General features: G+C 47.6%; 1 protein-coding gene across 1 annotated transcript in view; it reads right to left on the bottom strand.

Moving 5' to 3' along the window:
- LOC144170106 (ras-specific guanine nucleotide-releasing factor 2-like) overlaps positions 1–25,395 on the bottom strand; it is a 333,796-nt gene that overhangs the window by 106,924 nt on the left and 201,477 nt on the right. Inside the window, exon 2 of the mRNA XM_077699677.1 lies at positions 1,210–1,316. Coding sequence (XP_077555803.1) covers positions 1,210–1,316 — 107 coding nt within the window. The remainder of the gene's footprint in view (positions 1–1,209; positions 1,317–25,395) is intronic.

The following is a 25,395-nucleotide window of genomic DNA, read 5'->3' as shown; positions in this document are numbered from 1 at the left end:
GAATTTTAAAGTCCGTGAGCATATAGTTCGCAAATTTCTTGAAGAGATAGGTGCAACAATGCGATGTCAGAGCTAGTCACAAATATCTTCGGAAAGGACTTGGTTATACGTGGATGCAAAAATCTGCATCTTGTATAAAGCGGGAGCCAGCATAGAGGTTCCATCGTTTAGTCGCTGTAAAGACTTCAGAGCACCGGCTGAGTGTCGACATAACTCGTACGAAGGGCTCCTTACACAGGCATGGCAATGAACAGAGCCCAATAGGCTTTTGCGACCATTCAGATAAGAACGGCCCCCTTTTCAGTTACGAAAATTCCAGTAAAATACTTGACGTCAAGCCCAAGGCACCCAGTCACTAAACTCAGAGCCCCTTCCTGTCAACCGCACTACTTAACCGGCCATTAGGTGCATACGTAGACTTAAAACGTTGTTAGAGGCACAGAAATTAACCAGTAATATTCACGCAAGCCCTGGGTCTCCGCACTGTTGTAGATGTTTTAATTTATTGTTATTCTGGTCATTATTCGAGTCTTTTTTTTTGCATACCCTTCGTTCTTCTATAAAGATCACGCAACGAAACCAACACCATCTTATACTATGGTGTTAAAGCGTGCAATTATCAAGCTTCCAGCTTTCGGCTTCTAATTTCCATTCTTGGACATTGGTCGCTCGCTCTCGACATAATCCGGACGTAAGCTGTAGGTTTGTCCAGAGTTCGGTAATATTTTAGGGGTTTAATATTAACTCAACTTCAGCGAAAGTGTACGCATGATTACTCTTACACCAATAGTTGATACTTTGCAATGAAACTAGGGAAATTTTCCGGACGTTTTCTGAACAGGGTATATAACTGCAATTGTGTATTTTCTGTTTTGCTAGCAACAAGGCTATGCTAACTCTAGCACAGTGTCACGGAGGTAATTCACGATGCTAGAATAACCTAAAAGCAGTGTTTCCCCCTTGTTACAGCTGTATCTACCGGCAGCTTTTACCTTCATCCTCGGGGACGGTACTTGTACCGAAAGCATTGCACCGCTGGGCTTACAACCGCGTGGCATGAAGCTACAACGTAAGTCGTAATATCTTTCCGTGCCTTGTGTCGCGTTAGCATGTCGTCGCATGCTCTTGCAATGCATGGAACGCCGCATATCACCACCGAGCCGACGTTACTGCTCGGCGCGGCTTACAGCTGAATCTGAGCGGGCTTACCTTGCGATGTCGATGGCATGGACCCAGTTGTTGCACTCGGCCTCAGTTTCGGCTTTCAGCTCGTATTGCCTGGCACCCTCTTTCCGGTAGCTGATTGTGAAACTGTACTGCAGGGGACAACGGGAATGGAGGGAAAAGTGGAGAGAGAAGAGAACGAAACACGCTTTAACTTCGGCAGCACAGAACGCTCGGGGTAACGGAAGAAAACGGGCAAATATGCACACTCGGTGTTAAAAGTCATAACGGCTGTGTTAAAGGCCATCAAGGTTCCAGTTCACAAATAATTAGGGTGACCAGACGTCCCGTTTTGGACGGGACAGTACCGTTTTCGAGGTCCGCTTCAGCCGTTCCGTCCATTTGTCCCAGTAAACAAACATGTCCAGTTTTCGGAAAAATGCATAGTTTCAAAAATGACGTCAAGCATTTGATCAAACGAAAAGTGTGCCGATTCGCTACAACTATATTTCACAAAAGTGGCCATGAGTAGTTTAATATAAGTACCATGAGAGTAAAACTCAGATCTGTTCTTATCGAAGAACGCTTTGAAGTCTCTGCCCGGAAACGACTTTGAAGAGGCATTATTTCACCAGTGGACCATTGTGAAGCAAAACATTGAAAAGAAACTAGGAGATCAGAACTCCTCACGTATTTCGGTCTTTGAGAGATGGCTGCAAGACTTCAAAGAGATGACAACAGGGCTGCGCGCTGCGCTGATATTTCTCGCGTCGCGGAACTGGCCCTGCGTTTTCCTGGAACCGCGGCTCTAGTGGCGCGCGTTTTTTTTTTCTATTGTGAACTCGACATGGGCATCCACTTGCTGTGAACATTGCGGGCAACGTTACTTGCGCGGCTAAATATTCTGTGCAAGTGCGAATAATTTTACAACCGAGTCTTGCGGGACAAAGTCGTGCTTAAAAAGTAATCGTCAGCAAAATACGCCAAGGAAGGACCCGGAGCGGGACCTTCGAAATGAAAGCACGTTATTTAACTGTGATTGGGATTGCACCCTCTGTCCGAGTGAGTGCTAAGTGCGAAATGTAACGTTTTAAATTAGAGCTGTTCGCGCATTATGACGTTTTCTCACAATCTCAACCTTTTGTCCTTTGTACGCTCCCCCGCCCCTCCCCCGCTGATGCCGCTGATGTGGCCCGTTTTCTATCTGCAGGAAGATGGTCACCTTACAAATAATTAAAGCAGAACCGTACGTCTCTAGTAAAATCTGATATTTCTAGCTGTAGTTACCACGAATAACGATTTCACCGGCTTTACGGTGGGAAAATTTGGTCTGATTTTGATAGGTGATCACCCGCTTAGAATTCTTTGTGGCCTTAGAACTTTTGGCATTACCTGACTACTGACGTTAAGCAGAAGCACACTCAAGGGGCGCTTTTGAGATCAAAGTGGTGCCTTAGCAGTTGCTGGGTTAACTTCTGTCTTGAGAATATTCTTTCTGGGGTGGCGTGGTGTGATTAAAAAACCGTTACCGAGCAAAAAATCTGAGTGTGGTCCTCGCGCTCACCTTAATCTCCATTTGTTTTTACCATACCTCTATTAGAAATCGTTTACCCTGAATGGTTTACAGATCTAAGAACGATCGCTAAAACGCCGTAATGAAAACAACCCTTATTTTCCAAATTTTCTAAGCAGCTATATTTCACTCGAGTAAACTACAGGCGTGTGGTATTTATTTGTACATTGATATACTGTAGCACAGTTCCGTTAACTGTATATTTTAACTGCCATTCCTAATAAATTGAGCGAAGCGCTAATTTTATTGATGCTCAGGTTTATTTTGCTTTAAAACGTGAGTTCTGCAAGTTAGAAGTAATACGGCGAACTATCAAAATAATGAAACACTAACAAATTCCGTCGGGCACGTTGCAGACATTCCGTTAGCAGACATCCTCAGTGACGGCGGGAAATGTTCCATGAGACACCAATAACTTCATTCAGTAGCCGCATCTGATGACTATCGCAGCTACTGAAGTAGTTTTCGGATAAAAGATTCCGGGGAAAGCCGTAATGTTAACAACAATACCACTACCTTCCGCACACCCCCAATCCTGTCGCACTCGATCGTTTGCAAACCACCTTCCAACAGCTCACTTTCGATGCCTACGAACCGAGTCGTCTTCTTTCATGACCTGCTGCCTCCCTCGCAGGAAACTGCCAACTACATTTCCCTATCTCTTTTGTTCTTCCTTTTTGTAACCCGCCTTTTTTCTCGATGCTGCAGCTGGTGCACGGACGCGGGAAGTAGACAGAACTTCCGTCCTTGTTTCCTAGCAGTGCAAGTCCGTATCTTCTTTTCCGTTCTGCCCGCCTCGAAGTGGCGACAGCCGAAGATCCTGCGCGCTGCGCCCAGGCACCTAATTCTTCCGGCAGGGCGCGGACATTTCCGGCTTTCAGCCCCGCGCTTCTACTCGATCTCTTCGTACATCCGCTTCCGCTGGTCACAGGCTCAGGCAGTGCTGCGGGGAGCCTCATTATGCCGCGCGCTGCTTCTGGAAATCGCGTCCCTTCGGCCGGACTTCGCTAAGGGCTCCTTTGCAGAACGCGCGGGGGCACACCCGAATTGCGCCACTCCACGGCACAGGACTCGAAGGCGAAATTGTCGACGTCAAAAAGAAAGCGAAAGCGCGAGGGTCGAGGGGTGCATGCGCCGTTTTTATCGTCACGCGAGCAAAGCGCAGTTACCAGGGAGACTGGGCTAAGCGAAATATTCGCATTCGTTTCTCATGGGGCACTAATGCGCTGCCTCAGCGGCAGCCTGGCCATCAGACTCAGCATCCGACGGTCATTACGGAGAGCTTGCTTCGCTTGTGCCGGATTCGGAGTGTCGTCGGCTGTGCAGGACGTGGAGGAGAAACAACGATGATTGCCTGGCGCAACTTGTGGGCACATTATTGTGGCGCTGGAGAGAGCCCAAATGACCCGCTTCTAAGGCTGAGCTGCTAGCTAACTTAACAACTAACTAAAAAACCAACTATTTAGTGACCAACTGACCAACCGACCAACCAACCAACCAACCAACTGACAGACAGACGGACAGACAGACAGACAGACAGACAGACAGACACAGACAGACAGACAGACAGACAGACAGACAGACCAACGAACTAACTAATAAACTAACTAACTAATTATTAATTAATTAATGAATTAATTAATGATCTTACTAACCAACCAACTAACTATAAAACTATCTAATCAGATAACTGGCATAACTAGCTAACTAACAAATTAACCGCCTAACCAGCTAACTAACCAAATAACTAACGAAACTATGAAACTCTCTCCCTCCCTCCCTCCCTCCCTCCCTCCCTCCCTCCCTCCCTCCCTCCCTTTCGTATTACCACGTTATCCCTCCCAACTTTCTCAGTTACGTGCATGCATTTGTTTGTTCGAAGATACGGACTCTGATATGCCTGTTGCAAAAACCGAAGAGGCGTCGGAAACCGGCGACATAAATAATGTGCAGCACGGCGGCGACGGCGCACGGGCTACCGGACTAGGATGGTCATCCACCGCTCCTCTTTCTCTCCTCGTACCCTTGCTATTTTTCTGAATTAAAAATTTTCAACAACAACAAAAACAACCACAGCGAATAGTTAAGAAAACCGCCAAGAACTACGTAGCTCTTTATCGGTTTTGGCGGAGAAATTTTCAAGGGTTACAACGATTTGGTCCGTTGTCATAAGTCACTTCGAGAACTAGTATTTTACTTTATTTCCTGCGCTTTATTTTTTGTCGCCGGCGTGGGACCAGCCATGTTGCTCTAGCTGCCTCCCCTTTGGTCTTCCACCACACCTTGCGCTCGCCAGAAGGGGGAAGCAGCAATTCAGAGCGAAACTGGGCGAAGCAATTCGAGGGTCAAGTTCGCGAATTCCGTCCTCTAGTGCGGTGAACGTTAAAAAATCCAGCTAATTTAAATCGGTCGCCATGTATCCACCGTGGCCTGCCGCAACACCAAGGGCTTAGCTTCGGTGAGGGGTAAGCATATCCGCTCACCTCTTCTTATTTCGCTTCAGTTGAAAGATTACCTGGTCAGAATAACTCGCGTCAATCTTAATGTGAACGTAAGTGAAATAAGCTGCGGAACGAGGAAAACATCAGACAGGGTAGCGACTGCCATCGGCTGCTTTCCCGCACCCAACTCATTGCGCTGTAAGTCTAATGTGCAACTTAAGCTGATCTGCGATCTAATTTGCGACTTGCGAATTGATCCAAATTGCGACATGAGAGGTTGGGGGCCGACCAAATTAAATAAAGAAATAGTTTTGTGTGCCTGAAGATGAAACTTGTAGTGCTTGAGATAAGGATAGCGTAATTTAGTGCCGCTAAAGCGATGGACGGGCAGCTAGAGGGCAGCAACGTAGCGGTATGGTCTAGCGGAAATCAACATGAATTACAAGCTGAACATCACCAGAGGCTCTACAAGCGAAGTGGATGTTGCATGGTGTTCCAGCTCTTCAGTGGCTCTCGCAAACGCGTGACAGGTGTTGAAAACTAAAGAATTACGAACATTGCAATTCAAAGGGGAATCATATATAAGCTCCTCCCGCTCGTTCATAGGTGGCGCTAGTTGGTGGGGATGAGTGGAATAAGTAGAAATAAGTAGAAATAAGCGCAATAACACGGGCAAGTCGGTTGGTGACAACCAACGTCCCGATACAAAGGGAGAACCTCTAATTATCATCATCGATTAGAGCCCCTTCATGGAGCACCCGGCGACCAACGAAATAACCGATTACGAATTGCCATCCGAGTAGGCTAAGAACGTTTCATGTTAAAATTGAAATCCCAGATAAAGTCGTCAGCGGCTTCGCACAAACAGCATCTGTAAAACGTACTTGTCAGAACCACTGGCCCTCTACAAAGTTGTTAATTATATTAGTGCTTAGGAGATCCATCGAGTGTGCGTTCTTGTTTTTAGCGCGTTTTTTTTTTCCCGGCCGGCTTCGATTCCTCGACTTCATTAAATTACGTGAAGGCACAGTCACTGCTCGTTCGCGACGCTATCGGATCAGTAATCAATTACCGATTTCCGTTTAGGCTTCTCCGCGCTCGCTGGGCCCTAGGCGTTCGAGCTCACTTCCGGCTTGTGAACAATTTGATTAATCCCTGGCGGAAAGCTTTTCGGGGACTTTAGTAAAGAGATTAAGCATGATCAGCGAGCTCGCTGGATGTTTACAGTAATACGGAAACCATTTGTAAGCCCTTTTTGTTCGCAATGAACGTACCTTTGTTCAGGCAAATGGAAATTCCAGTTTGTACAACTATGCGACCATATTTCTCTTCATTTTAAACCAAACCCTGTTTATTTGTATAAGCTAGATTAGTTTTGAACTGATGACGGCTTTTTTGTAAAACGGTATGAATTCGCAGGGGAACTTTTCGGACTTAAGTCTGGGACGACAAGCCACACTTTGCATGTTTCCTTATTTGGTTAGCCTTTTTGTACACTACAAAACCACTGCATTGAAGTTTAGTGTTCACTTAATAATGGGGCTGTACGTAATTTATTTCTCGGTACATCCACCTAGCCGTTAAAGCATCGACAATACTAGCGTTTGGGTTGCCCTCAGACTTTCCAAAAAGCATTGTGGCACACAGCCACTGTAGCCCGCACAAAACGCTGCTAAGGAAATACTTTCCCCGGCGAGCATGTATCTAGGTTCTTTCAGCCATATTGCGAGCTACTTTCGAGTGTCTGCGGCACCTGGCTGCAACGATCTGGCATGTATGTATGTATGTATGTATGTATATACATATATATATATATATATATATATATATATATATATATATATATATATATATATATATATATATATATATATATATACAGAAAGATAGGTCGGCAGTCTACAACGCCAAAGGAGGCATAGGGGTGTGGTTAGGCTCTTTTCCTTTTTACTACGGTTAATAGTGTTAACATTTTAGTTTAAATACACAGAAGAAAGAAAGAAAAACACGCGCCCAGAGTGGGGACCGAACCCACGCCTTTCGATTAGATCTCGAATGCCTTACCAATTCGGCTATCTGGGCGACTGTGTTCTCCTTCACTTTCTGGGCTATTTATATTTACTAGAAGTGTATCTGACGCTTGAGGGTGGTAGCCAGCGCCACTCTGACTACACGGGGAGAAGGGGACCTTCTTTTCAACCCCCGGGGCGTGACTAGAACGTCTACAGCCTGTCATGAGCGGGTAACTGGCGGGAAGCCCTCTTATGCTACCTAGGCATCACGGCTGCCAGAACCGAGACCCTCGCTAAGCTTTCAAACAAAAAAAAATCATTTCTTTGAGTGCGCAACTTGATAGAAGAGTGTCTTCAAGTGCTCTTGCGTGGTTTTATAGAGTCCAAGCAACGAGGGAGAGCGTACACCCGCTACATCAAGCGACAACGCAGCAGAGACAGAGAGGGCACTCTTCGCTTTCTCGCCGGTGACGCGGTGGGACTCGTGACGCAAACCGACGCGAAGTCACATGCTCCCGCGTCGAACCGGCATTGGTCAGGAGAGCTGATACGTTCGCGAACAGGAAGTCTCCGTTGTCGATTTTTTTACTGTTTTTATCCTGTTAGTTTTGCGTCTCTCTCTTCCAGAGCAGAGTCTGCAAACAAATAAAGCCCACACAAAGCGCGAAAACATAAGATAAGTAAAGACAGAGACAAACGTGAAAAACATTTAACAAATAAAGTTTACTAACGTTTCAGGAAGAGGACTTCCTGTTTTCATTACGTTTTCGCTGTGCGACGGTCAGTCCCGGCATCCTCTGGGTCCGCTTTTATCTTTATAGCCTTGACGGCATACTAGCCTTTCTTTGCACCTCGTTTGATTTCGCCCAGGAAAGCAAAAACGTAGAAAAGAGCCTGCTGTCGTTAAATCGTCCCGAAACGGCTTCAGGTGCACTCAGGAACTTCGCTGCCTAGCGCAAACAACCTGAATATAAGCCTCTACGGCGAGCGAAATTCGCTGCGTTTGCGTTTGTGTTCTTCGCCCTCTTAACCACTTGCACTTTGGTTCCTGTCCATTCACCGCCGTTAGTTGCTGGCCTTTCTAATTTTGGCGGAGATTAGCGAGCCAACAGATAGAGCCGAGCAAAAAAGAACCTAACCTGCTTGGCACACACGCGAACCGTATACAGTCCCGAAATGGAGGTACGTGGAAGGAAAGGTGCACGGGGAAGTCGAGAGGGCGGGCTAACTTGGCGCAGTCAGACAGCCGAGGCTGCTCGTATTCTCTAGCCCCTTTGGCGGCTGGCTCCGAGCTAATCGCATTTGTTGCCCGTCGCTCGTGGACCCGCGGTAGCCTCGGTACTTCGTGCGGCTGTTAGACGGCACTTCTTCCGCGCTTCGTAGTGGAAACAGCTGCGCTGCGCGGTGAGAAAACGGGCCTCCGGAGACCCCTGCCAGGGCTTTCAAAGAGTGTCAAGGTTAGGCGAAAGGGCGCTGTCCAAACAGCGCGAGCAGCTGCTTTGCGTGTTTCGGCCTCTCGCCATTCGACGTTTGCGCGCGGGTCTACTACAGTCGGGCCGAACACAGTCGTAACAAGAGCGAGGCCCAAAGTGCGCCGGCTGGTTCGTTCCTGCCTCAGTCTCGGTCAAGTTGTTTTCTCAGGAAGAAACAAAGTTCCAGCAGCGGTGAAAGGGAAATAGAAAGTGGGGCGTGCGCGTGTGCTTGTTGGCGCGTCTTGTTAACCGATAGACGTTAGTGCAGTTGCAGGTTTTTCTCTACTGGCACTGTTGTTTTATTTTTTTATCTTATTTCATTGCTTCTGGCTGTGTTTCGAGTTTCGAAGCAATTGAGCGGCACTAGGCTTCAGCCTCGCTGCAGGCAATCATCTCAAACGAAGCCTTTACGTTCCTCCACACCCAGCCTCCAACCCCGCCTTTTTCCCTCTCTTCAGAGGTTTTAACGCTGGAATAGAAAGAGAAAAATAGAAAAAGAAAAAAAAAATAAAAAATAGAAAAAAATAAAGAAATAAAAATAGGAAAAAAAAACATTTCCAAAGTCGTCAAGCCTGGATTTAAGCGCTGACAAAGCCGGCTGGCTATTTGGGCTTGGAACTTTGGTCAGTTCAGAGATAACCTAGATTGCGTGTTGACCTTCGCTACACATTTAGCTCTTACTAGGCGGCCGGCCTTGTCTTATCACCCTTGTTAAACAGGCTTGCAGCGGCAAGTCATTTGCCTTGGGTGTTCGAGTCTGTGATACAGCGCCTAACACTGACACTTTTGAAAGATACGCCGCCTTCATTATCTGTAATTACGCTGTATTCCCAGCGACAAGATCGGCGACAAGCTACTGACGCATTGTTCTTCTGCATTTAAGCGCAGAAGATGCGATTGGACTTCAGCGGAAAACTGCAGTGGCGCTCTCCGGGCAGGAATTTCGAGCGCCCAAGTGTTACGCATATCACTCTCCGTTTTCAAAGCTTTCTACCTCTACCAGCGAACGGTTCTTTCGTGGCATGCGGGACAACAAGCTCCCAACGCAGCGGAGGCTGCAGCGGGGAGGGGACAAGGGGGGGGGGGGGGGGCGGAGGGTTTCACTCGCGGAGCACACTGCAGATGACGCGGCGAATTTACCCAGCATTCCTCGCGCGGAAGTGCCTGCTCGCCGGCGGCGGCATCGGCGGTACGGCTTTGTCGTCTGCTTTAGCGACGGCTGTTTTGGGCCTGTTCTGGCGCTGCTTCGCTTCCATTGCGCGCTGCCTTCGCACGACTTGATTAACTTGTTCGACAGCAGCTCCAGGGTAACCCACACCCGGCGGAATTAAGTGGTAGTACGGCAAAGATACGTTAAGTATTGGTTGTCAGGGCGGGAAAACAAAATGTACAAACCACATTCAGACATCTGTGAATGCCCCGCAGATGTCTGAATTCAGATGCGAATGCCCCGCAGATGTCTGAATTCCCTCTGCGAATGCTCCGCAGACCCGTACCCCCCCGTTCCCTCCCCTCACCACTGGGAGCAGATGTTGCGTGACCCGGGGGAGTCAGGCCAAGTCCTGACCACCTCCCGGGCCCTGGCGGTCGCGGCGGCCCTGTGGGCCTCCTCCACCCCCCATACCTGATCCCGATGAACGAAAAAAACGTATTCCTTCCTTCCTTCCTTCCTTGTGGCCGTTAGATAAACGGTACCTTTTGCGCACTGTTTGCCACAAATGGGACTCCGTTTTCTAAATTGGTGAATACCAATTCGGTTGGGTTTTAAGAGGTATTACAAACGGCGAAAGGAGCAACTCGTTGTGATAAAAAAGCGATTATAAAAGTTCCCTCAGCTTTCTCGCAATTCTCAAACTTACTATACTAGCTAGTTTAAAACGGTATCAATGTGAATCACTAAGCTTTAATGCCGCATTGTTTCGGTGTCTGCGCTTGTGTCGCGCGGTGGTGTTAGCCCCAAGCTAGTACATCGGGAAGCCAAGGTTCCGCCGTCTCACCCTTCGAAAGACGCTCCTCTCGTTTTCTCTCTCCCGACTCACGGCCAGGCTACAGCGGCGGCGCCCGCCGCTCTAGCCCGGCCGTGACCGACGCTGCTGCGTTCGGGACGCCGCCCCCGCGAATTCCAAGTAACGGCTGGCAGAATCTCTGGTTTCACTCTTTGTAGAGCCACGTGTGTAAATTCAAGTGACGTTGCATGGGCAATTGTTGTGGGTGTCGTTTACAGCTTTGCTTTCCAATCACCTTCACACGCTGGATTGGAGCCAACCTTTTTCTCCCCCTTTTCCCCCTCGTGTTCTCTGGTTTCTGACCTATTTTCCCCTTCCACGCGGAAAGGGCATCGAATAGGTTTCGGCCTGATTAGCGTTTCTTCGTTGTCCTTACGTCCGCTTTTCTGTCACATTTCATACTTCTCTTGGAGAACTGCACTGCCTATTCTATGGAATAGACCACAGATAAATTTTCAGCTTTATTTTGTGGACCAGACCGCAGGGAGGTGTTCCGCTTTGCGCTAGTGCTTCAGGGACACCGTTGGTAAGCTTCCGTGGCGCACGGGTAGAGTCTCCGGTTTTGATGATTCTGGCCTGGGCTCCAGTTACAGCAGTTCTCAAGTTTTTTTTTTTCCTCCTTCAGGTTTACTAGTAATCTCGCCACGAATCCCAGGAGTGGTATGCATAGTAGGAAACAAACTAGCTTGTCTTTATTAAAGATATGTTTGCAGTTCTAATTGAAACCCAGAGTACGGGGACCGGTTACACAGCTCCCCTAGGACCTCGCTGTTTTAATATGATCCTTCAGCCAATACAGGGTCTGCATGTCCACTATTCGTCTGCATGTCCACCCGTGACAGCGTAAAGAGTGCCAACAGGATTTGAGATGAGGGGCGTTTGCAGGACTCACACTCTCTCCTTTTCCTCGTAATCCTCTCAGTGAAGCGATCTTTTAAAATGCAGTTTTGGTGCTGAACAAAGGGAGAATCGTTTGTTAAGCGCAAAAAAAGGGGGGGGGCTATGAAGAATGAGCTTGACGTGAAGGCTGCCTCCCAAAAAGAAGTGCAAATGCTATCGCATTTACGTTCGTTTTTGAATTGTTCTAAAATGGCGCCAATTTTCGTTCTCTTAACCTTCCAGGGCGTAAGTTGCGCAACTGGGCCGCACGAGGCTGAACAAAAGCTGCAGAAGGCGAGCGGCGGTGCGCGAGGAAGCCGCCGAGGGTCATTTGGGAATCGACTCGGTGCGCGCTGTGATAACAGAGGTCGGCGCGGATAAATTTCAATCGGTCGACGCGCACTTTGGGAACCCGTTATCGACACACCTCTTCACGCCGTGCTGGGCCAAATAAATCTTTTGAGAGGGTCCCCGAAGGAACGGGGCTGTATTTCAAGAGAGCGCGCGGAGCGAATAAGCTCTTAAGAAAGGTTCGGCGGCTGAATAAATACCGCTTAAGTGCTCCCCGCTCTAGCTCACACAAATCCCACCTCTTTTAGTTTTGCGAGCATGAACTTTCGGATATAAGAACTAACATCGCTTCCATTCTTCGCACTTTGATTTACTCGCAGGATTCGCGCTGGGGACAACACCTCGAGAAAGAAGTAAAGGGCTGTTTCTATAAAAAGAAAGGGGACGCTCATCCGTTAACTCATTGAATTAGCCGGTAAAAGCAGGGCGGCCCTACATTGCCTTTGTCCACCTACTACCAGGTCGATAATGCTCTGACCAGAACCACGCAAGCTTGCGTAGGCCCTTGAGTACGGTGCTGCGATCCCGTGGCATTTTCGCTCGACGAATCAAGGAAAAATAGAAGTTTAGAGCCGAAATCACCGAGAGGAGAAGGGGAAAGGAAGGGTTTGATTAAAGGGCAACCATCGAGGAACGCTGGTGTACGCCGTACTAAACTCCCTGGCATGCCAGTCCTCCTCCAACCTCCACATTTACCCCCCCCCCCCTTTTTTTTTGCCTAGCTATTCCGCTTTGTAGTTGCTCTCACTGTTCTTGTTGCGTATTATAGGAGACAGTTTTATCCTCCGGAAATCTACTGCACTAAAAAAAAAAGAGAAGTCGCAAAATGCTAGAAAGGGTTCCAAGTCCTGCTCTTGAAATAGAAAAGACGGAAGAAAACGCGATTTGAAGATAAAAATAAAAGAAAACCGCATACAGTGTACAATTTAGCCTTTTATAGTGCCAATTTGGTCGTTTGGGGGAAGCACTCGAGAAAAATCATACTGGATAACGAAAAAAAAAACAGACAAAAACTTCGCCGCAATGCTTTAAAATGACTAAACAAAGGCTGCAAACACGCGCACACACTGGCAGAGGGTAAGGAAGATACTCGTAGTGGCCAGTAATAAAAAGACGAATAAATAGACAGGGAAAAAAGTGTACAGAAGATTTATCTGGTGCCTTGCCTTTGAGCTGCCTCGGAAACCAATCGAGCGCGCACACAAGCGAAACAGGTGGCCTTTGTAGTGCGAAGCGAAAAGACGTGTTCCGACGAGACGTGCAGCGCAGTTCACGCCGAGTAGTGCGACTGGCACTTTCTCGACGGGGTTATGTACACTTCAGTTACACGAGACGTCGCTTGAGACGCCCTGTCGCAGGAACTTTGCGATGGGCTTTTGGGAGCACTCTTTTCCCTCGCAGTGAAATAGCTTAGAAAACTCACTTAACCGAGTTATATGCGAAAATCAAGATTAAGAAATAACTCTTATCAGCGCGCGCAAGCGTGCATATTGCACGACGATATCTGCGCGGCTAAATCCACATTTACGCTCAAGGTTAAAGGAGCACTTATGTCCGTAGTGAATACCGCTTTCCGAGTATGCATGTATTTATGTGTGTATGTATGTATGCGCGCGCGCACACACACACACACACACACACACACCACACACACACACACACGCACACGCACACACACAGACATATATATATATATATATATATAGAAATAAGGGTTGGCAGTCGAGAAAACCTCGGAAAGCAAAGGGGAGGATGTGGTAGATCATTGAAACAGATTAAGAATTTGGAAAGAAAGAAAGAAAGTGAAGAAAAAATGCCCGCCAGGTGGGATCCGAACCCACGACCTCCAGAATACCGGTCTGGTGCGATAACCACTACGCTACCGGCGGGGCGATTTTCCCATTCACTTTCTGGGGTATTTATGTTAGGTATGTTTGTTTCCTGTGCTTGGGGGTGGTAGCCAGCGCCATTCGGACTAATCGGGGTGAAGGGGACCTTCTTTTTTTAACCCCCGGGTCGTGACTCGAGTGTCTACGACATCGCACCAGACCGGTATTCTGGAGGTCGTGGGTTCGGATCCCACCTGGCGGGCATTTTTTCTTCACTTTCTTTCTTTCTTTCCAAATTCTTAATCTGTTTCAATGATCTACCACATCCTCCCCTTTGCTTTCCGAGGTTTTCTCGACTGCCAACCCTTATTTCTGTGTTATTTTCAACGAGCCCCTCTTTTCCTATTCTGATTCGCTACATATATATATATATATATATATATATATATATATATATATATATATATATATATATATATATATATATATATAACTTTCGAACTTTGCATTGCACCATTCGAAGAGCTCTTACGATACTCCTGCAGTGCGAAGACAGCGTTCTTGCAAATGCTGAATGCAGTTCTAGACGCTGATCGATCGCGTTTCGAGGGTGCTATCGTGAGTTTTCGCAAGCACTTGAAGAGCAGCGTCATGTCTTTATGTTTTTAGTGTTTGTGAGACGTCTTAAAACCCACGGTTTGTCGCCTAGGGGCTTTCGCAGAAATGGGGTCGAATAGGTGCTTTAAGATGCCGGGGTGCACGTTGAGACGAACGGGAAAATGAGGCTCGAGTGGGCCTTTGTTTTTTTGTGTGACTCCGGCACCTCTCAAAGGGGTGACGGTGAACTGTTCAGAGAGACTACCTCGCATGGGATTGAGTGTTAAATACGAGCACAATATGTTCACTGAAGTGGCCTATCGCTAGTTTTATCACAGTAGAGCGTAAACGGGTTGCTCCCGAACCTGCTGCCGTTTTTGCAAACGTTGCGCTCTGCGGCTTATGTGAAATGTAGCAGTTATGTGGCTTGAGAGGTGTTTTTCTCTCATTTGATATGGCACTGTGCGCACTTCAAGACCGGTCGCGAGCCACTATGGGACCTCGGTTCTCCACCCGGAGATGAAGAAGCGCCTCTGCAACGCGTTCGAGAGGACCGCTCAGTGCTTGAGAAAGTTATTGAATGCGCACTAACCAGTGGTCTCTACAAATTGGTGTGATAACCTTGACCGGTACCTATAAAAAATGGTCGCACCTATCTCTTCACGAAACTTGCGAACTATACGTTTACGGACTTTAAAATACCATCCACCTTTTCAAGTGATTGAACCCTGAACAGTGTTCTTCTTTCGATCGTTCCCTCCCTTCCTTCGTATCCCTCTCCTTCCCCAACAGGGCATTCATGCCCCCTCTGATAATAAAGGCATTCCTCCACCTCTCTGGAGTGCGGAGTATGCGGGTGGTTTTATAATGCTGTAATTATGACAGCTTTGAGCTGCGGTGCTTTGCGACGAAGAATGCGCGTTGTATTCCGTATCCATGTAACATCCTGATAGGTGCGATAAACGCCTGTAATACCATTGTACTCTACTGTCGTATATGGTCTTGACACGCGCGATGCAGAGCCCGTAATACGTTTTACAGGTTAAATCTTGCAATGACGGGAAAGATTTTTTATAAAAGCGCTGCACCACCTCAATATGTAAAATAACGTGAATGCTTCTTGCATCCTTTTTTTTCAATTATTCACTTTATTCGAAGTTTTCTGTTGCCCCCGCGGCATCACATCCGTAAGTTTAGAAGTCTCATCTGTTCTAAATGAGTCATGTACGAAAGGTCGAACCATTAGTGCCCGTGTTTCTGTAGGCACCAAGCAGCTAGGGTCGCGTGTACATTCTCTTATGCTTTTTTTGCTCTGGCAGGTTGAGGAAGGAACACTGCGTAGTGCCTTGTGCTACACAGTATCGCGTATTACGCAGTGTGAGTTCTGATGACGAAACCCAGGAGGTTTAAGTCGAAGACTAGGCCGTGGTCGAAGATCATGCGTGCGACTTGGCATCCGATGTCAATATATATGTCTCAGATCGAAGACTAGGCGATGAGTTATCGATAATACTGAAAGTCGTCGTTTAATAAAAGATACTGGCTTCATTAGGCTCATAGGATAAATAGAAAGAGAGGGTGAACGGAGAGAGAAACGGCAGTGAAACGTATCGTGTGGCAGAGCAGTGCGTTGCTTGCAAACAGGTTTCCTGACAACATGCTATCTCCCGCTTCACATTGTATAGAAGGATAGGCTTAAAATATTTTCGTATACATTATTTGAGGTTATGCCGGCAACCACCGGCCAAACCCGCATTCAACGAGAAGTCATCGCTTAACCAACATACAAGCACGGGCACACCGACGAGCCAGTAGAACATGCCCAACGATGCCCTCGTATTTTCAACCTGCCTTGCCACGAACTAAGCAGAATGGGACTGGTGCTTTTTTTTTACAATTCATCTATTCCGTTCGCGCCTTCGGTGCGCTTTATACCCGTGGGTCTGCAACCTGTCGCCTGTGAATGCAGTAGCATTTGAACTTTTTTCCCGCTTACACAGAAGCGGCCGTTTCTCATACATATCGCACTAGTTGAGTTCCGCTAAGGCTTTAAGGAAAAATTTAGCTTTCCCAGAAAAATCGTCCACCTAACGTGGTCTAGGAGCTTGCCCCGCATAAAAGTTATACGCAATTACCTGGTCCATGCCAACGTGGTTTGCCCATCTTCTGTCGTGCGTGCTTCCACGTTGGCCCGGCGCGACTGCTCAACTCGTTTGGCACTTGCTGTTTCGTAAAATTCCCTCTCTCGGAGTGGCGCGTTGCGACACGCGTACGAGTCAACTAGCGCGAGGACCGTACACCCACCCAGGCAACGCATGTTCGTCGCGAGAGAGGCAGTGTATGGGTGATAATTATCGCCGCCTCCCGCCTGTATTAACCCGAACCGTGCCGGCGACAATCCTTTACCGCCACGCCTGCTTTGGCACCCCTAGAGCCGAAGTTATTATCCCAACACTTCTTTTTCCTTTCTCTCTGGGCACACACACACACACTCTCTCGCGACATTCGCTGACTCGACGATTGCGCAGCGGCATCACTAATTAGTGCACGACAAACTTCCCGAAAATGCATGACCGTTACCAGAGGGCAGGCAGCGCGAACATCGTCAAAACCGAAGGCAACAGCGATGTTAATATCAGTAAAAAAAAACAATAAACAACCAAAAATCAGACGAAGAAGAGAAGAGATGGAGATGGTGACGAAGGCTAACGAAACAGAAAGATGACATTAACGAAGCAGGAGCGTAGTCAAGCCTGCTGAAAGGCAATACGCGAAGAACGAAGCCCATCGGTCCCTTCCGCTGTGAAAATGACGACGCTTTATTAATCTCTTGTTTTTGCTCCTCGCCGTCGGGATGAAAGGGTGAACGATGTCGCCAGTTCCCAACGCGATTCGAAGCCGTTTCCTTTCTTTCCTTAGCACTCCGCCTCCTCCGCCTCCTCTTCCTCCTCCTCATCTTCATCCTCCATCCATCGCGCTATATGCTCCCGCTCTGCGCTGACGCTGATTAGCGAGAGATCAGAGTGGGCTGTTTTTGGTTTTGGGCGATGCGAGCGCACGTCGTATGTGATCAGCGGAGCAACCGGATTTGTTTGTGCTTCCCGCGAAGGGAACGACCAGAATTAATTCCGAATTCGAAACACCCTTCCCTCCTGCATGCTTTTGGGGTTTTTTTTTTGTTAATCATGGGCCACTAATTTGCGAAACTATATTGCGTTTACTTTCAAAGAACATCGGTTCGGAGCGTGTTTGCTCTGCTGCTCGAATATCCCGTTTAATCAATCGTGTTTTTATGAAATTTTACCGGGCGTTTCTTTTTCTTTCACATTAGCAGGTTGAGGGATAATTTCGCGCTCGTTTCAGTTTACTGGCTACCTAATAAGTCCGTGAGTAAAATTTTCCTTGGAGTTCGGGGCGAAGGATCCGGTAGCCATAAAAAAAAAAGAAAGAACTGCACTACTTCTCATGTTATCCTACAAGAGAAACGCAGAGGCAAAATTCTATGGGCCCTCTATGATACGAAACTGCCTCGGGACGCCGTTATTGAAGTAAGCTCGAAATGAAATTGAGCAGTCAGGGAATTACATTTCGTGAATACCAGGGAGGTATTTTAAAGAAATAGTGCCAAGTAACGATAATTTAGACGACTCGTTTTGTTGCAAAGCAAAATCACGTGCACAACCAATGGGCTCGAGAGACCGGACAGCCCCGCGTTCGCCTTATGCGCTGTTTCGCAAACGGCGACTAATGGCTACGCGAACAATTTCCGAGCGAGTGGTGCGTTGAGCGGGTGTTTCAACAGCCCGACGCCTCTGCGTTCCATTTGCCTGGCGACGTCGTGCGCCCGCTGGTGTCGTGACCGCTGTTTTACCGCACAAGTTGCGGGAGGCGGCGCGCTCGCCTCAGCTCGCGACTCACCGTGCAGCCGCGTTCAGCGCTGCTCCGGTGAACGCGTAAAAAGCGCATGCGCGCTCGGCGATGAAGCACGATCGGAGCGTTTCTGTTATTCTGTTATCCGCTTCAGCGAGAGCAGGGCAACCTCCTCCCCGGAGACAAATAAACGAATAGTGGCCGAGCCTCAATTATAATTCTATGAATTGTTTTCGGAGGAGAAAAAATGAAGTAAGCTCACACTAGCGCGTAAGACTTGAGGGTAGCGGAGCTGTACGCAATCTTCACGACCATCTCGATGACTTAACTTCACGATTGCAGCCGATTTGCCTCTTCTTCGCTGCCGCAGCGATCTTACTCCACCATTAGTGCTATAACGGCGAAGAAGTAGCAAATAGAAGAAGCAGAACGAATGAACGGAATGCGCACACTTAAACTAGGCGACCGCAGATGCAACGTGTATACTATCCCGTACTATGTGTCTAGCAGATGGCGTGATTCGTCTCCTCACAGTCACAGCCGAGTGAGTAAGTCGTTTGACTCTCGGCTACTAACTCACGGTAGTAGCCAAGCGGGCAACACGACTTACTCTAACTGCGTTGATCTACTAGACACAGGCTCGAATCTAGCTCGTGTGGGTGATTTATTTCCTTTATTCTGTTATACTGAGTCTTGTGAAACGCCGGAGTCGACGATTGCGAAACAACTTCTCTGTTAATAAACTGTTTTGAGCAGGCAATGGTTGCTGTCTTCCTCAGTAAAAATGAAAAATGAAATAAAAAGAAAACAGCGCAGAGTTAACCGCTGGACTTGCTCATCGTCGAGTTACTCGGCAAAAATACATCTTTGTGGGTAGAACCCTTGAAACAAATCGTTGGGAAGCGCATTTTCTCGGAGTCATTCGTCCAGCTGCGTTGAACAATACATCCATGACATTCCTGCACTGAATACAACAATAGAATCGTTACTTGCCTTTTTGTGCGTCATACGTTTCTAATACTCATTCTGTCAAACTTCGCTTCTTCCACGTGTCCTTCGAGGAATTAAACGAAGACGAATAGCTTACCGAAAGTGGCTTCATCTGCGTAGTATTTATGCTTATAATGCGGAATACTAATTGTATGATGGTATAGAGCAACTTAGTATCGTCTTCACGCACTCGTTTAGTGTTTTCTATATCTGCTGGCGTAAATCCTGGAGGTATTAGCCGGCCTACATATCGAGGATAGTGTGCGTTTAAGGGTCACCACGCCAGTCGGCGCCATTTTGGCATCTGACGGCTTCTATGCATCTGTTATGCTAGTGCAGGTAACTACCAGGGGCGGAATTCTCACTTTTTGTCCAGTTTGGGCCTGTTTCAAACGTTTGTTCTGAGCGATCCCTGATTGGCTGAGTTCCGACAGCACAGATGTGGTCCAAGAAAAGCAAGGCGGGGCGTTAGTCTGCGCTGTAGTGCAGGCTAAAGGGACCCTGCAACACTTTAAATAAGCGCTTTCACTCTTTCCTTCGCGTCTAAAGCCACTGCGAAAGTTATAGTTATCGCCAGCACGGAACGGCACTGCGTGATTTGCTCGTCGCACCAGATACGCCTTCCATTTCTGTTTGTTATTGTGGATATTTTAAAAGAGGCTACCGAAAAGCGTTCATTGCTGAAACTTAAGGAAACCGGCCAACAGCCGCTACATGGCCTTAGTGACGTAATTCGAGCCGTCGAAGAACCGCAAGACCGGGAAAGAGAGAAAAATCTTTTGAGCGAGTATACAAGTTATCTGATGAGCATAGATCACTTATTTTTGCCTGAGGTACTTTGCGATCCCTAAACTGAGTGTGTTGGGGGACTACGTTCTGCAAGCATTTAAGATTTCAAAAAAAAGTTGAAGAAAGTGTTACAGGGTCTCTTTAAAAGGCCTCGCAAGTGCATCCACGTTACGTATTGAGGTGGACCCAAGTCAAAATTCCGGCCCAGGTCGGAGAGGGAATTTAACGCATGCGCCCATCATTTCACATCGCCATTTATTCTGCCTCAATTACCACCTTGAAACCTTTCCACACCGAACCGCTCGCCCTAATAAGGGCATTCCAAACTAGAAGACGTGCATAAGTTTTGTAAACTGCGTCTAATGAATGAATTGGAATCTCATCATTACGAAGCATTATGGTTTTAAACCCTGGCAGCGCCGTTAACAGAAATATTTTCGGAGCATCGCTTACTCCTCACAGGATCGCGTAACTGCATGCGTGAACGACGAGCAATAATGACGCGTCTGCTAATTCCAGAAACAAGCGTGCTCGCCGTTATTTTGCCGCTGATTACCGCAATCTATGCACGTACTTCGGGAAGCGATCTTTAGTGTCCGGAAAAACAATGCCGCACCCTGATACTTTCCCTTGCCGGACACGCCAGCGCATCGATCGACGTAATTGCGAATCGTCTGCGGCACGCGTTGGCACGACTTCGCAGGTGTTGAAGAGCGGAAGTTGATGCCGGCGCCTCCACGAACCAATGACTCCGCGTTTTCTTTGGTGGTATCAATGCGCTTGTTACATGAAATAAATTTTTGTTGCATTTTGTTGAACAATCGGTGGTAGAGCATTTCTGGAAACCCCGTCATCGACGTCTAACTCAATATTTGATACTTAATTGCAAAAAGCACTGGCACCCGTTTGTGTCTCTTCTTTTTTTCTGCCACGTCTGTTGCATTAAATTTTTTGTACGTTCAATTAGCGAGGGAATTCGATTCGTTGCTAATGTTGTCTGTGTGTGGCACTTGCGATGTAGAATATTGCGGATTAGTTCTGAAGAAGTATGCAGAATCTTCGTCTTGTTGGATATGCTAAAAAAAACTGAGGACAAGGGTACGGGAACCGATTTTCCGCAGGTTTTCAAACAATTATATCAGAACTTAGTTTTTTTTTTTCATTTTCCACGGAGATTAGCGATCACATCTGGCGTGCTTCGCACCCGCGCTTATTAGGCGTCCACAGGAACCGTAACGATGACGGCGGCAGCGAGAACCGAGCTCCCGTATGCGTCTGTAACTGGGCGCAGCGACAAGAAGCCTCAGCACCCGTTGCACCTGCGCAGTGGCCGTCTTTTTCCCCGTATCAGCGTTCGGTCTTATGAGTCATTGTTTTCGTGTGCCGCGGCGTATAAAACCGTTGCTGCTGGTCTCACTGCCTCAGGAGACCTTCAGCGCTTGGAAATTATGTATGCTAAATGCAGAAACTCCATTCCACAACGCTCCCTCGATGGCGACGTGGCGCTGTTGCGTCTCGTATCCCAAGAACCAAGCGCAGGTGTCCACTGCAACTGTTTATGTGTTAGATATCAGAACTTGATTTTCCATTTATTTATGTGCGGTGACAACGCTCCCCCACCACCGTCATCACTATCATCCTCCATCATCACCCATCATCACCACCACTACTACGGAGGTGGGTGGTTTTTCCGGCACATGACGCCGAGCTTCCAGCATCCTTTCGAGTTTCACCTCGCGTTCGCCGCTGGTCATGACACAACTAGTGCGTCAAAATCGGGCTTAAAAATGGTTCAAGACAAGCGATCTCTGACGTAAGCGTGACCGCAACGGTCCAATTCTAAATCTGTTTCGAGTCATTGCTTAGAAGACTTGGAGCATGCATTTTCTGCCCCTTCGAAGAAGGTGCGAACGCAAAAGAGTGCGTCCGCTTTACCGCGCATGCGCGGCGTTGTTTAGCTCCTTTTTTTTTTCTTTGTTAAGAGGTCAGACACATAGGCGTAAAGGTAGGTAAAGAATGATCCGCACTGGAAAAAAATTCATCCTATTGAGTAATATCTGCGACTTAAAGCCTCGATCCCCAGATGTCAGCATTAGCTGGTACTATCGGTTAACATGCACTTTGAAGCAAGATGCGCCTTTTTTCGGGAGTGGGACAAACACCCAGTATAATAAAGGGGGAATAGTAATGCTTGGCGCCCGTATAAACCCGAGGAAACGCCCCGTTTTCCGGAATCGGTCAACAGACTCCAGGAGATAAATCCTTTTTTTTTTCTCTCTTCTAAGCAACTATCCCTTTGTTTATGGTCATATATGACAAGTGAATGCGGCTCAGAAACTGAACTTAAATCCCCTTGCGGTGTCGGGACGGCGATCTATACAAGCAAATAAATAAAGCAAAATAAAATACAGGGCCACACGTGGAGTTATAGCGAGCTTTGTGCGAACGGCGAAATGCATATCCTCGATAAAATCAAAATCGCACACACAGAGAAAGAAAACAAGCCGAGGGAACAGGGCATTTTCCTAAATCCAGCGATGGCACGCTGCCCGAATCATATTGAAGCGGGAGCAGTCCCACGGTGCGTGAGAGGAGATAACTAAAAAGCGCAAAAGGAGCGACTGGTGGCCGCCGAGACTACTTCCCTTATTCAAAAGACGGAAAATCCCTGTAATCTCCACCCCGCAACAAAGCGTGCGCAGCAGTCCCATAGATAAATAAATAAAGGAAAGAGAAGTAACGAAGAGTGCGCCGGGAGGCAGGGCAAAGCTCATTCGCAAAGTACACAGAGCGAACGGAGGGCCCGTCGCAGAGGTTTGAGTCTCCAAGGTAGAAGAATCTAGCATACTTTCGTCGAGACAACTGCGGCGGGCGCTACGGCGCTCGCGCTACGCGAATCCGGCCGGGATATAGTGAAGTAGCGCGGAGGGAGAAGAGGAGAGCGCTTCGTGGGATAAGATGAGACCGCGATGGAGGACGAAGCAGAGTCTATAAAACACGAGTGAAACGGCGGCGAGGGAACGAGGAAAAGATGGGAGGAGGGAAAAAAAAAAAAGGGAAGCCGTTGCAGCCAGGCGCCCACTGGCCGCTGTGTGTACCGGCGCAATACGGCGAGATGAAGAACAGTGCGCGTGGGATCACGTTGAGCACAGGAAGCGGAAATGAGAGTGCACGTGATCGATGGGGCTCTGTTCGAGCGGCGACGGCGACATAGCTGCGGCGTGGAAGGGAGGAGGCCGTGGCGCGACTGTGGGCCGAGAAGCGACGGGGGTGCGGGCGACGACGTCGAAGGCCGGACGCGCAGCCGACCGAGTACTACCACCGCCCGCCGCCGAAACACGGCCGACGCGGCGGCCGCGGGAGAGATTTGACCGGATCGGGGAAACATCCTGCGCCCGCCGCGCCTGTCGCCATCCTTTAGCGTGGAACGTCGCTTGCTCTCGAGGACCGGAGAGAAAAACAGGCCGCCTCCGCCCCTAATAACCGCCAAAATGAGAACGGGAAGTGCGTGGGGATGAAAAAAAGAAAAAGGAGAGCAAAAATTGAGGTGGGTGGGAAACTAATGCGCTGGCGGTGAAAAACTGACTCTGGCAGCGATGGAGGGTGACCACTTTGCAGTACGTAGTGGCGAAAGTAGTGGACATGGGGAGAACAGCCGAAATGATGGAAAGCTGAGAAACTACCGATGTAGGTAGTGTTAGCTTCTTGCGCAAGGTGGACGAGGCGCACTGAAGTTCAAATGAGGGGAAACGGTTGCAGAACACTGACGAATGGGTGCGTGGGGCGAACAAAAAAATATGCCTGAGCATTGCTTTAAATACTTCAGTTCTGTCGTCAAGGCGTTTATTCCTTATCCTTGGCGCAGAGTACGTCTCCTCGTGACCGTGAATAAAAGTTTGGAACGAGAATTTGGTTACTTACACGAGGATTTGTCCGGAGCGAAGCTGCGCACTAAAGAGAAGTACGACTAATAATTCGAGTTTTGGTTGTTTGAATTCAACAATTTTCAAACTTGGGCAAAGGCCACGGGGGCGTTTAGCTCGAGCCTTTTTAAGATATTCGAGCAGCTCATTTTTGTTTTCCTTCTGACGAAAATATAGTTGACGTTGCGGCCGCGGCTGGGCTTATGTGAATTGTCGGGCTGAGCAGTTTGTTGAATTTTTCACTACACAGGCACTTATCCTTACAACCACGAAATTCTAACGACTGATTTGATGCACCAAAAAAAGCCCGTCGGTGCTTTTTTTACGGAAGAAAACCTGCTCACGACTTGTAATCCCTGGATGAACCCACGAGAGAAAAATGATATCCTGCAAACTGAACTGCAGCGCCGGTTACAGTTTATTGGGGGTATAGAGCATAATACACAAAGGCTTTCATTGGCGTCACCAACTCTAAAAGACAATGAAAAATATAGTTTTGACGCCATTTTGTGTGTATCTTCGGCAGGGCCCAGGCGAAGTGGAAATTAGGGCACCGGATCACCCTCCGCACTTTTTGCGCATTCTTTAACGTCACAAAAAGATGGAGGGAAAATTGGAGAGAGAAATTCCAGTTGCAATGATTTATTTCTAAGCATACTCCAAAACCAGAACAAATACCCAGAAACCCACCGAAAGTGTGGTATTTAAGTTGGAACAAAACGTTAATTACCCGTTATGGGCCAATGAAGAAACACAGTCTCTTGCGTCTCTCACATGATCGTAGGCAGTGGGGACCAGCAAGTGGGAAATTGAAAGCGGATTTCCACACACTTGAATAAAAGCGCGTTCAAAAATGTCAAATCGAATTGTTTTCATTTTCGCCTTCGTCGAGCACTCCTTATAAAAATTGCTGTTCGTCGTTCTTCATTGAAGGCGCGTTAAAATAAATACAAAATCGAATTTGTTTAATATTCGCCTTCGTCTAGAATTTCTGATAAAAATTGCTGTTTCTCCGGCTTCCGCCTACTTGGCCTGCATTTCATGAGTAATGTCGCTTTTAACTTTGACATTTCACATAACTCAGGGCAAAGTACTTTTAAGGGAATACTGTTCACGCAGTCGACTGTCTTTCAAAATACTCATTTCTGCATATGCTTACTGGTACGCGCACACAATAAAGCAAAATTATTTTACCCGTCAGGAATTAAGCGAAAATGCTGAGAATTACGCCCGTGGACTTGACGAGAAGCGTGCGCCTGTTAACGTCAGTCAGGAACAATGTGGCAGACTCTCTTAATTTGAGTTTGTTTCGTGTGCAGTCGTTCTTTTAAAATGCACGCACTAAAAATAAAAATAAAAATAAACGACGTGCAAGTTCCGCCTAATGTTTCATCTCCGTGAAGGGAATAGCTAGACGCGCTCTATTTAAGATCGTGCAAACTGATGTTTTCTTTTCTTTTAATTTGGCCACTGATTTAGCAGAGTAACTTTCTTTGGCT

This window comes from Haemaphysalis longicornis, unplaced genomic scaffold (genome assembly GCF_048455015.1).
Source record: "Haemaphysalis longicornis isolate Haplotype H1 unplaced genomic scaffold, Haemaphysalis longicornis Haplotype H1 scaffold_2, whole genome shotgun sequence".
In the NCBI taxonomy this organism is placed as follows: Eukaryota; Metazoa; Arthropoda; class Arachnida; order Ixodida; family Ixodidae; genus Haemaphysalis; species Haemaphysalis longicornis.
Note: the sequence above shows the minus strand (reverse complement) of the source record. Positions and strands in the feature narration are given on the sequence as shown.